Below are 11511 nucleotides of genomic sequence, written 5' to 3' on the forward strand. Positions count from 1 at the left end.
AAAAAAAAAAAAAAAAAAGTGAACAAACTAATTTTAAAAAGAAACAGCAGATACATGATGTGTCTGCTCCCAATAAAGTTTTCTCAGGAAAATACCACATAGGAATAGGCCCCCAGCACCCAATCCTGTACTATGTAACCCCAGAACTCTAACAGAAGCTGATCCAGCTCCGTGTGAACCCTAGTCATTTGGAATTTTAAACTAATAAATGAAGAATCTGGGAGTGCGGGGTTGAATCACAAAGAAAAGGTTCGTTCACTAATCCCTGCTGCTGAGGCCTAAGGGCTGGCCTGGCTTTCCCTTTCCCTGGGGCTTAGCTGTTTACCACCACTTTAGACTCCAGAAAATAACCAGTTTATTTGGTTATTTTTCCATCCTCCTCGTATCCTTCCATTCTCACTGTATTCTTCCCGTAAGTTTCATGTTTCTGTTTAAGCTAGTCAGTGGTTTCCTATTTCCTATTTTTTTTCCTTTATTTAAAAGCTTTTCTTTTTTCTTTTCATGTCAGAAGATCATGTCCAACAACCTAACAAGGCTGGAGAGACGCACATTTCACACATGAGTGTGAAATTCCACTCATCACACCTACAGACTACGAAAGCATCTAGTTTCCTATTACTTATAACAAAAAGGAATCTAACACAGTAATAAAAAGTCCACTTATAGAAAAAATATAAATGTTCCACGAAAACATAAAACCAAGTTCGAACTCACCAATCTATAAAGAAATCAAAATCGAATAACAGATGCCAACTTTTACCTGTCTGACAAAGACTAAAATACTAATAATATCCATTGTTGAAAGAGAAATGGTCATTCTCGTATATTGTCATTTAGAGTGTAAGATAAAACAGGCAGGGCACAGTGGCTCATGCCTATAATCCCAGCACTTTGGGAGCCTCAGTGGATCACCTGAGGTTGGGAGTTTGAGAACAGCCTGACCAATGTGGAAAAACCCCATCTCTACTACAAATACAAAATTAGCAAGGCGTGGTGGTGCACACCTGTAATCCCAGCTACTTGGGAGGCTGAGGCAGAAGAATTGCTAAAACCCAGGAGGCAGAGGTTGCAGTGAGCTGAGGCTGCACCATTGCACTCCAGCATAGGCAAGAAGAGCAAAACTCCATCTCAAAAAAAGATAAAACAACTGTTTTGGAAGATAATTAAGCTTCGTCTATCAAAAATTTAAGTATACATATCTTGTGACCTAAAAGTTGAACTTCTAGAACTTCATTCTATCAAAACATTACAGAGGCATGTGGTAGCCTTCATTATAGTATTGTTTATAATGATATAAAATTGGGGGGGAATGTAATATATGATAAGAAAGGACCCTAATGGCCTGCAGAAGACTCCCATCTTCCTTAAAATATGCTCCAACAGTCTCCAAGCCCTTCATGATCTGACTCAGACACATCTGCAACATCAGGTCCCCCCATTTCTCCCTCTCTCATTTCTTCTACCCACAGTGACCTCCTCAATGTTCCTTTTTTTTTTTTTTTTTTTGTGACAGGGTCTGGCTGTGTCACGAAGGCTAAAATACAGTGGCGTCATCTCAGCTCACTGCAACCTCTGCCTCCAGGCTCACGCCATCCTCCCACCTCAGCCTCCCAAGTAGCTGGAACCACAGGTACACACTACCACGCCTGGCTAATTTTTGTGTTTTTTGTAGAACTAGGGGTCTCACTTTGTTGCCCAGGCTGGTCTGAGACTCCTGACCTCAAGTGATCTGCCTGCTTCAGCCTCCCAAAGTGTTGAGACTACAGGCATGAGCCTCCATGCCCGGCCCCCATCTTAGTGTTCTTTGAACACATCAAGCATACACTCACCTCAGGGCCTTTGCACTGGCTCTTCCCTAGAATGTGCCTCCCTAAGTCTTCATGTGGCCTCCTCTCTCACTTCCTGCAGTTGTCTTCAAAGATCACCTTCCTAGAGCACCTTCCCCACCCAATGTACCTCCCCAAACAGAAAATATCAAGTCCATGACAATTGGGACATTGTCTTGTTCACTGCTCTAAGCTCCGTACCTAGCACAAAGGCTGACATCCAGTACAAACTCAATAAATATTTGTTAAACGAATGATCAAATAAATCATGGCATACCCTTATAATGGAATAGTAACATGGCCATTAGTAGCTCATGTAAGATATTAAGTAAACAAAGTAGCAGAATAGTATACACAGGACATCTTAGTTTTTAGTTATAAGAAAAATATAGATATATGTGAATGTATGTGCAAAGAAAAGACCTAAATGGATAGTCACCAATCTACCAACTTCAGAGCTCCCCTCAGAAGTGACACTTTTCTTTTCAGCTTCATATAAATCTGTTTAAAAATTGCTGGCACATTTTAAAAATAATAAACCAATATTACTTTTATAACCTAAAAACATAAAAAAAAAATATCTGCCAGCTATTTAAAGTGCTTCCAGACTGAGTGCAGTGGCTCACACCTGTAATCCTAGCATTTTGGAAGGCCGAAGAGGGAGGATGGCATGAACCCAGGAGTTCAAGACCAGCCTGAGCAACATGGCAAAACCCTAACTCCACAAAACTACAAAAATTGGCCAGGCATTGTGGCATGCGCCTGTCGTCCCAGCTACTCAGGAGGCTGAAGTGGGAGGATTACTTAAAAAAAGTGTTTCAAAAAAGAGGCAACCAGTGTTCCTAAATGCAAGAAACCTCATGACTAGCCGTACCCTCTTGCTAGTCTCACTGTCCAGCATCCCCAGCCACGATTTCCCAGACCAACCATGCTGTTTGAGGCTTCAGGTTCAGCTCCAGCTGAGTTCCCCACTGCTTCATGCACTGGACTCCTTTTATTTTGGGGAGACAGAGTGTCACTCTGTTACCCAGGCTGGAGTCCAGTGGCTCAATCTCAGCTCACTGCAACCTCCACCTCCCAGGTTCAAGCGATTGTCTGGCCTCACCGCCCCTTGCTCAGAGCAGCTGGGATTACAGGTGCACACCACCACGCTTGGCTAATTTTTCTATTTTTAGTATTGACGGGGGTTTCACCATGTTGGCCAGGCTGGTTTCAAACTCCTGACCTCAGGTGATCCGCCTACCTTAGACTCCCAAAATGCTGGGATTACAGGTGCGAGCCACCACACCCCACATGGACTCCGATTCCAATGTTATCTGGACGTCACCTTCTTTGACACTGAAGATCAGGGTTTTCTAGCCCGTGAAAACCCAAGGAAAGATTTCTCTATGATTACAGTCATTACACGGTGTTGTCATTATTTACATGCTAGGCTTTTCTAGGCAGTGATCTTCTCCCCCTCCCTGTAGACACTGAAAAATCATTGCTAATCCACGTTTACATCTATTTACTGAGTAGGAGCATGGAGGCAAAAAGAGAAGACATGCATACCTCTATTGGAAGCCAGAATAACTCTCATCCAGTAGAAAGGATCTGCAGAATCTGATGACATGATTCCAAACAGTGGGATCTAAAATAGTACACAAAATATTTTATGAAAATGTATTATATAAAGAAAATGTATTATATAAGGCGGGGGCATGAGAATCACTTGAACCCAGGAGGCAGAGGCTGCAGTGAGCCGAGATTGCGCCACTGCACGTCAACCTGGGGGACAGAGTAAGACTGTCTCAAAAAAAGAGTATAAAGTGTGAACTTAATTTCTAGTATATTCACTTAATGTTTGCAACAGTTTGCAACACTTTTTTAAAAACTAACTCTCATATTCTTTAACAAAAACAAGCATATCTTCAAGGTAAAGCTATTTATTAAAAATAAAATAAAAATAAAAACATTCCATCACATAGATGATGGTTAATTTAAAAATAACAAAAAGAACCAGAAAGTAAAAATAAAAAACAAGTCATTACCCAGTGCATTCACTAGTAAATACACTGGTTATGGAGGGTTGTTGTACAACGTGAGCATTCCTACCACGACTGAACTGTACATCTAAAAATGGTTAAGCTGGCATATTTTATGTATTTTTATCACAATTTAAAAAATATTCCGACCAGTGAATTATGGAATATGATACCTGCCTAGTCACAGAATGATTTTGCAAAGCTCTTTGTACTAAAGACAGCCAATGTCACGCTTCTCAGTGTAAGACTGAAGATGAGATACACCACGGAATATTACATGGCCACTAAAAATGATGCTGAAAAATCTGTAATAACATGGAAGAAGTACTTATGTCATAAAACTAAATATAAAATAGCACTTCTCAACCTGGGGTAATTTTAGCTCCCCTACAAGACATTTGGCAATATCTGGAGACATTTTTGGTTGTCACAACTTGGAGCGGAGGTGGAGACCAAAGTGACTCCATCTTGGATGCTAATCTACCATGTTGACTTCTGCTCAACCCTGGTCCCAGGAATGCCTCCTGATTCCTACTGTAGTTACAGTCCCTAGTGTAAGAACATGCACTTACTGTAAATCCTACCTTGAGAGCTAAGCAACCTTGATGCTATTACACAAATGACAGGCTGTGACACACACCATTCTTCCATATTCTAGGGAGGTTGCCTTCAATTGTCCTGCACAGAGCACGTACACCCTTTCACTACGGTAGATTAGCCCTGGGTCTGGGAGTAACAGTGCAGGACTTTCCCTGTCTCACTGCTGCCCCGAACTATGTTTCTATCCAGAAAATCACCCTCTACTGACAAACTGGATTTGTCTGCCACATTTATTGGTTTCTCAGCTTTGTGAGTGTTTGGGGGTCATTTTGAATACACAGCCCTTTCACAGAACAGGAGGTGCTGCTAGCATCTAGTGAGCAGAGGCCAGAGATGCTGCTGAGCATCCTAATATAAACGGGACAGCTCCCCACCCCCATGACAAGGAATCACCCCACCTAAAATTCCGGAGTGCCACTTTTAAGAAGCCCTAATATAAAAACAAAGGTACGAAAGTGTCTACATAAACTTCAACACTGTAAAAAGATGTACAGAAAATAAAACTTCCTAAGAAGTCCTAGTATAAAAACAAAGGTACACATGTGTATACATAAACTTCAACACTGTAAAAAGATGTATAGAAAATAAAACTAGGAGGAGATATCTTTTTAAATCCTAAACAGTGATTATCTATACATGGTGGAATTATGGTTGACTTTTTCTTCTGTATTCTTCTCAAAATGTATCAAATTTTCCACAATGAGGACATTAACTTTTCATTGAAAAAAAAACTTAACTTCAGATTGGTTTGTATTATATGATCCATGTTTAGGATACAACACATGCCCTTAACTCCTCAACCATGTGGGGATCAGACAAAGACATTTCAAAAACCTCCATATGAAACTGCTTTTTAAGAAAGTTACAAAAGATGCTGGCAGAAATTGTAAACAACTCACGTGATCAACCTAAACATCTCTGAATGTCTGAACTTATTAACTGGGTAACAAAACTGGTAAAGCATGAAGCATGGATATTTTATGTGCACCCTGCAGGTGTAGACACTCTTCATTCAAAGTGAGAGATGAGGGCAGGGTGCAGTGGCTCAGGCCTATAATGTCAGCATCTTAGGAGGTCAAGGTGGGCAGATCACCTGAGGCCAGGAGTTCAAGACCAGTCTGGCCAACATGGCGAAACCCCATCTTTACTAAAAATACAAAAAATTAGCCAGGAGTGGTGGCATGTGCCTGTAGTCCCAGCTACTCAGGAGGCTGAAGTAGGAGAATCACTTGAACCCGGGAAGCAGAGGTTGCAGTGAGCAGAGATAGTGCCACTATACTCCAACGTAGGCAACAGAGCAAGACTCCATCTCAAAAAATACAAAAACAAAACAACCAAAAACTTTTTTTTAAAACATAAAATAGAGAAATGAGGAACAAAGAACTTAATGTATAAAAAACATTGCTGACTGGGCGTGGCAGCTCACGCCTGTAATTCCAGCACGTTGGGAGGCCAAGGCAGGTGGATCACCGGCGGTCAGGAGTTTGAGATGAGCCTGACCAATATGGTGAAACCCTGTCTCTACTAAAATTACAAAATTTAGCCAGGCGTGGTGGCGGGCATCTATAATCCCACCTACTTGGAAGGCTGAGACAGGAGAGTCACTTGAACCTGGGTGGTAGAGGTTGCAGTGAGCCAAGATTGTGCCACTACACTCCAGCCTGGGCAACACAGTGAGACTCCATCTCAAAAACAAACAAACAAAAGAAATCTTACAGGAGAGTCCATATCAAAATATTCTACAAGTAGAAAGCAGTGACTTGGCCTAATGACCTTCCTTAATCCCCCATGGTTAGGTGCTCTGTGGAAATGGAACAGGCCAACCTCCCATAATTAATGGCACACCCTCCTTTCCTGCAGCTAATAGGATTATTAAAATTGGTTTCTAATTTTACTTCACTTAGAAAATTCCACAGCTAGAGGCTCATGTGCAACAACAGTTGGGCAACAACAGGAGCCTATTTTCTATAAATCTGGCACAGTTGCAGAGTTCTAAACTTTGCACTATATCTAATATAATAATCAGTCTCAACTTTTTTTTTTTTTTTTTGAGATGGAGTCTTGCTCTGTCGCCCAGGCTGGAGTGCAGTGGCGAGATCTCAGCTCACTGCAACCTCCACCTCCCGGGTTCAAGCACTTCTCTACCTCAGCCTCCCAAGTACCTGGGATTACAGGTGCCCAACACCACACCCGGCTAATTTTTATATTTTTAGTGGAGATGGAGTTTCTCCATCTTGGCCAGGCTGGTCTTGAACTTCTGACCTCATGATCCACCCACCTCAGCGTCCCAAAGTGCTGGGATTACAGGCGTCAGCCACCGCGCCAGGCTCAGTTTCAACTTGTTAAGGAACTCTAAGCAGGAAGCCATTAGCCTGCAGTTGTTTCTGTACCCTGAACTCACGCAAAAGAAAACTGAAAATGACCTTAGAGGCTATTTAGTTCTGAATGAGTTTCAGCCAGTCATAGACAGCCAACCAGCCTATTGGCTACATAGAAACCTCTCACTGGAACATACCCAAATGAGGCAAATGCCTAACTGTAGCCAACTGAGTAACTTCTTGACTTCTGCTACAAAAGCTCATTGCCCACACCCATGAGCAGCTCTCTGACCCTCCACTGTCAGATGCATGGATCCTTTAATGCTCAAGAAACCCGAAGTTTATCTTGTTTCAAGTTTTCTTTTAACAAACTTGACAAAATACAGTACAGTATGCAGAGAAACAAAGCATTCCAAGCCCTAATAGAAACCTGAACTAATTAGATCAAGAAATAGAAAATCAGCACCAGGGATTTCCAAACAGAAAGCCAAACAAGGCATTTCTGGGGGAAGATGGCAAGATGAAAATAAATCACAGCATTTTCCTCCTCTGACACATAATAAAATACATTTTTATTTTTGACACAGAATCTCACTCTGCCACCTAGGCTGGAGTACAGTGGTATCATCTTGGCTCACTGCAACCTCTGCCTCCCAGGTTCAAGCAATTATCCTGTCTCAGCTTCCCAAGTAGCTGGGATTACAGGTGTGCACCACAATGCCCAGCTAATTTTTTGTATATTTAGTAGAAATGCGGTGTCACCATTTTGCCCAGGCTAGTCTGGAACTCCTGATCTCAGGTTATCTCCCTGCCTCTGCCTCCCAAAGTGAGGATATTACACATGTAAGCCACCATGCCCAGCCTAAAATACATTTTTTAAAACATGTCAAATAGCAAAATCTACCAAGAATGAAAAAAAGCTTTGGAAAGAGAAAAAAAATCTGTGAAGCAGCAAAATAAGAAAAGGGATTGTAAACTCAAAGCCCCGGTGGTCCTGGGGGAAAACTCCAGACAGCTGAGGAGGAAAGAGACTCAGCACTAGAGCTGCTCCTGACCCTCACAACGGGAAGTTGACAGGATCTCAGACCTCCCACCAATGTTCCAAATCTGCAGGAAGTAAAACGCACAGATATTCTTATCTTGTTCCCTTCTCTGGCTAAGAGGCAGTAGAAACAGCAGCTGGGAAAAAATGGATGAAAGAGAAGACAGCAACAGAACTGAGCCTCTCTGATGGAAGTGAAGCATAATGGGCCACAATGAATTGGGAATGAAAAATTATTCCCCACTACAGGGCACCAATCCAGAGCCTAGAATGAAAGACACTCCCCCTCAGTTAGATGGTAGAAAGCTTCTCAAGTCAGTTAACAAAAATCCAAGAAGTACTGTATATTTTTAAATACCTACAAGGGACTGGGCACGGTGGCTCACACCTGTAATCTCCGCACTTTGGGAGGCAGAGGCAAGTGGATCACTTGAGCTCAGGAGTTCAAGACCAACCTGGCCAACATGGCAAAACCCCGTATCTACTAAAAACTCAAAAAATTAGCCGGATGTGGTGGCATGCGCCTGCACACACAGCTACTTGGAAGGCTGGGGCACAAGAATCACTTGAACCTGGGAGGCGGAGGTTGCAGTAAGCCAAGATCGCACCACTGCATTCCAGCCTGGGAGACAGAGCTGAGACTCCGTTTCAAACAAACAAACAAACAAAAAACAGCTAGAAGGGAATAAGTCAATGTTTCTATCATAAAGAAAAGACAAATATTTAAGGTGATGGATATCCTCATTACCCTGATTGGATCTTTATACATTATACAAATGCATTTAATAATCATACAAATGCATTCAATTATCACATGTACACCGAAAATATGTACATCAGTTACATACCAATTAAATCATACCAATTAAATAAAATAATTTTTTTAAGTGAAGACAGAGCAGAGCCCAGACAGCATCACTGTACTTATCTCAGTTTATCTCACCTCCCACCACTCCCTCAGGAAAACTGGCTAGAACCTGTTTGAGATTCAGAAGAAAGAGGATAATCTCCCACACTAGGGAGAGCTGCCTAAGCATGAGAAAGATGAAAGAAACAGTTTGGGAACTATATAACGTATTAGAGAAGAAATAATGTAACCTAAGATGCATAAATTAATTTATTACATGAAACATGTGAGGCTGGGCACAGTGGCTCACGCCTGTAATCCCAACACTTTGGGAGGTTGAGGCAGGCAGATCACTTGAGGTCAGGAGTTCGAGACCAGCCTGTCCAATACAGTGAAACTCCAGCTCTACCAAAAATACAAAAATTAGCTGGGCACAGTAGCATGTGCCTGTAATCCCGGCTACTTGGGAGGCTGAGACAGGAGAATCTCTTGAAGCTGGGAGGTAGAGGTTTCAGTGAGCCTGGGCGACAGACTACAACTGTGTCTCTATTTAAAAAATAAAAAATAAAAAAAGAATTAACCAACAACTGTACTTCTAAGTATTCATCCATTTCATCCATGAAAAAATGTCCATAGAAAGACTTATACATGAATGTTCACAGCAAATTTACTTGTTGTAGCCAAAATCTGGAAACAACCCAAATGTCAACAAGTCAATGAATGAATAAACTGTGATAAATTCATATATCAGAACAGTACTCAGAAATAAAAAGGAATGAATTACTGCTGTAACAATCATACAGACAAATTTCAAAAATACTATGATGAAAACAGACACTAAACAATACTACTATATGAGTCCATTTATATGAAGCTCTAGAAAAAAACAAATCAAATAAGAGTAACAGAATGTAGATCAGTGGCGGCCTATGGAGATTCACTGAGAAGGGTTATAATGAACTTTGAGGGTGACAGAAATCTTCTACCTCCACACAGGTTGTAGTTAACGTGGGTGTAGAAATTTGTCAAAACTCTTCAAAATGTACGCCTAAAAACAGGTATACTTTACTGTTATATATTATACCTCCATGAGGTTGACTTTTTTTTTAATGATGGGGAGAGGAGTTTGTAAGATGTTGAAAGTAGATGGTAGGAATATGAATGACTATTCTCTTTTTCTTTGTATTTTTCTGTTTTTTCAAACTCCTCTCCCTGACCATTTAAAACAAATCTAAAGCAAACTGTAGTAAAAGTACTTTAACTATCAGATCATTTCATCCTTCAAAAAGAAAATATAGTTAGCTTTTCTCCAGATTATGTACCTAATCTGTTTTGCTTCCTAATATAATTTTTTACAAGTTCTTATATGTATTTCAACAGCTTTTCGAACTCCTCAAAAAACTTTGATCTAAATTGATCTAAAATAAATTGTTTTTTTATTTTGTTTTGTTGTGTTGTGTTGTTAGAGACAGCATCTTGCTGTTACCCAGGCTGGAGTGCAGTGGTGCGATCTCGGCTCACTGCAACCTCCACCTCCCGGGTTCAAGTGATTCTCCTGCCTCAGTCTCCCGAGTAGCTGGGATTACATGTGCATGCCACCACGCCCAGCTAATTTTTGTATTTTTAGTAGAGTCGGGGTTTCACCACGCTGGCCAGGCTGGTCTCAACTCCTGACGTCAAGTGATCCGCCCTCCCTGGCCTCCCAAAGTGCTGGGATTACAGGCATCAGCCACTGTACCCAGCCACCTTGACCTAAATTATCTTACTTAATCTTTACAACAACCCTAAGACATAGCCAGGTCACATTTTATCCTCACACTGTGAACTTAATATGTCTGCAAAATTTTATTTGAAAGTATCATTGGGCAGGGTATGGTGGCTCATGCCTGTAATCCCAGCACTTTGGGAGACAGAGGTAGGCAGATGGCTTGAACCCAGAATTCGAGACCAGCCTGGGCAACACGGTAAAACCCATCTCTATGAAAAATACAAAAAATATTAACTGGGCATGGTGGCTTGTGCCTATAGTCCCAGCTAGTCAGAAGGCTTAGGTGGGAAGATCACCTGGGCTTGGGAAAGTCGAGGCTGAAGTGATCACTCCCGCCTGGGTAACAGAGTGAGGCTTTGTCTCAAAAAAAAAAAAAAAACTATCATTGAATTTTAGTAATTTTTAAACATAGTACAACCACAGGATTCTATTTTTGTGTGACCCTTTCTCTGCAAAAAAATTTAAAAATTCGCCAGGCATGGTGGTGCACACCTGCAGTCCTAGCTACTAGGGAGGCTGAGGCAGTAGGATCACTTGAGCCTAGAAGTTGGAGACCAGCCTGGGCAACCTAGAGAGACCCCGTCTCTTTTGAAAACAAAAAATTCTCAGATAAAAAGGATAACAGGCTGGGTGCGATGGCTCATGCCTGTAATCCCAGCAATCTGGGAGGCTGAGGTAGGCAGATCGCCTAAGGTCAGGAGTTCGAGAAAAGCTTGACCAACACAGCAAGACTCCATCTCTACTAAAACTACAAAATTTCAGCTGGGGTGGGTAGGTGGGGAGGTTGGAAAAAAAAAATTTCAGCTGGGCACGCTGGCTCACGCCTATAATTCCAGAACTCTGGGAAGCCAAGGCAGGTGGATAACTTGAGGTCAGGAGTTCAAGACCAGCCTGGCCAACACAGTGAAACCCCTCTACTAAAAATATAAAAATTAGCCCAGCATGGTGGCATGTACCTGTAATCCCAGCTATTTGGAAGGCTGAGGTAGAAAAATCATTTGAACCAGGGAGAAAGAGGTTGCAGTGAGACCAGATTGCACCACTGCACTCCAGCCTGGATGACAATGTGAAACTCCATCTCAAAAA

At 41.7% G+C, this 11511-nt stretch overlaps 1 protein-coding gene and 1 non-coding gene across 4 annotated transcripts in view; both read right to left on the reverse strand.

The window, feature by feature from the left end:
- SEC61A2 (SEC61 translocon subunit alpha 2) overlaps positions 1 to 11511 on the reverse strand; it is a 53787-nt gene that overhangs the window by 34885 nt on the left and 7391 nt on the right. For all 3 annotated transcript variants that reach the window (XM_017529861.2, XM_017529862.2, XM_017529860.2), the window contains exon 4: positions 3378 to 3456. In XM_017529861.2, coding sequence (XP_017385350.1) covers positions 3378 to 3456 — 79 coding nt within the window. The remainder of the gene's footprint in view (positions 1 to 3377; positions 3457 to 11511) is intronic.
- On the reverse strand, positions 503 to 604 carry LOC119471450. Its single transcript, XR_005200502.1, has one exon. It is a non-coding gene; the product is annotated as a small nucleolar RNA U13 (small nucleolar RNA).

The sequence above is a fragment of the Cebus imitator genome, unplaced genomic scaffold (assembly GCF_001604975.1).
Source record: "Cebus imitator isolate Cc_AM_T3 unplaced genomic scaffold, Cebus_imitator-1.0 Scaffold61, whole genome shotgun sequence".
In the NCBI taxonomy this organism is placed as follows: domain Eukaryota; kingdom Metazoa; phylum Chordata; class Mammalia; order Primates; family Cebidae; genus Cebus; species Cebus imitator.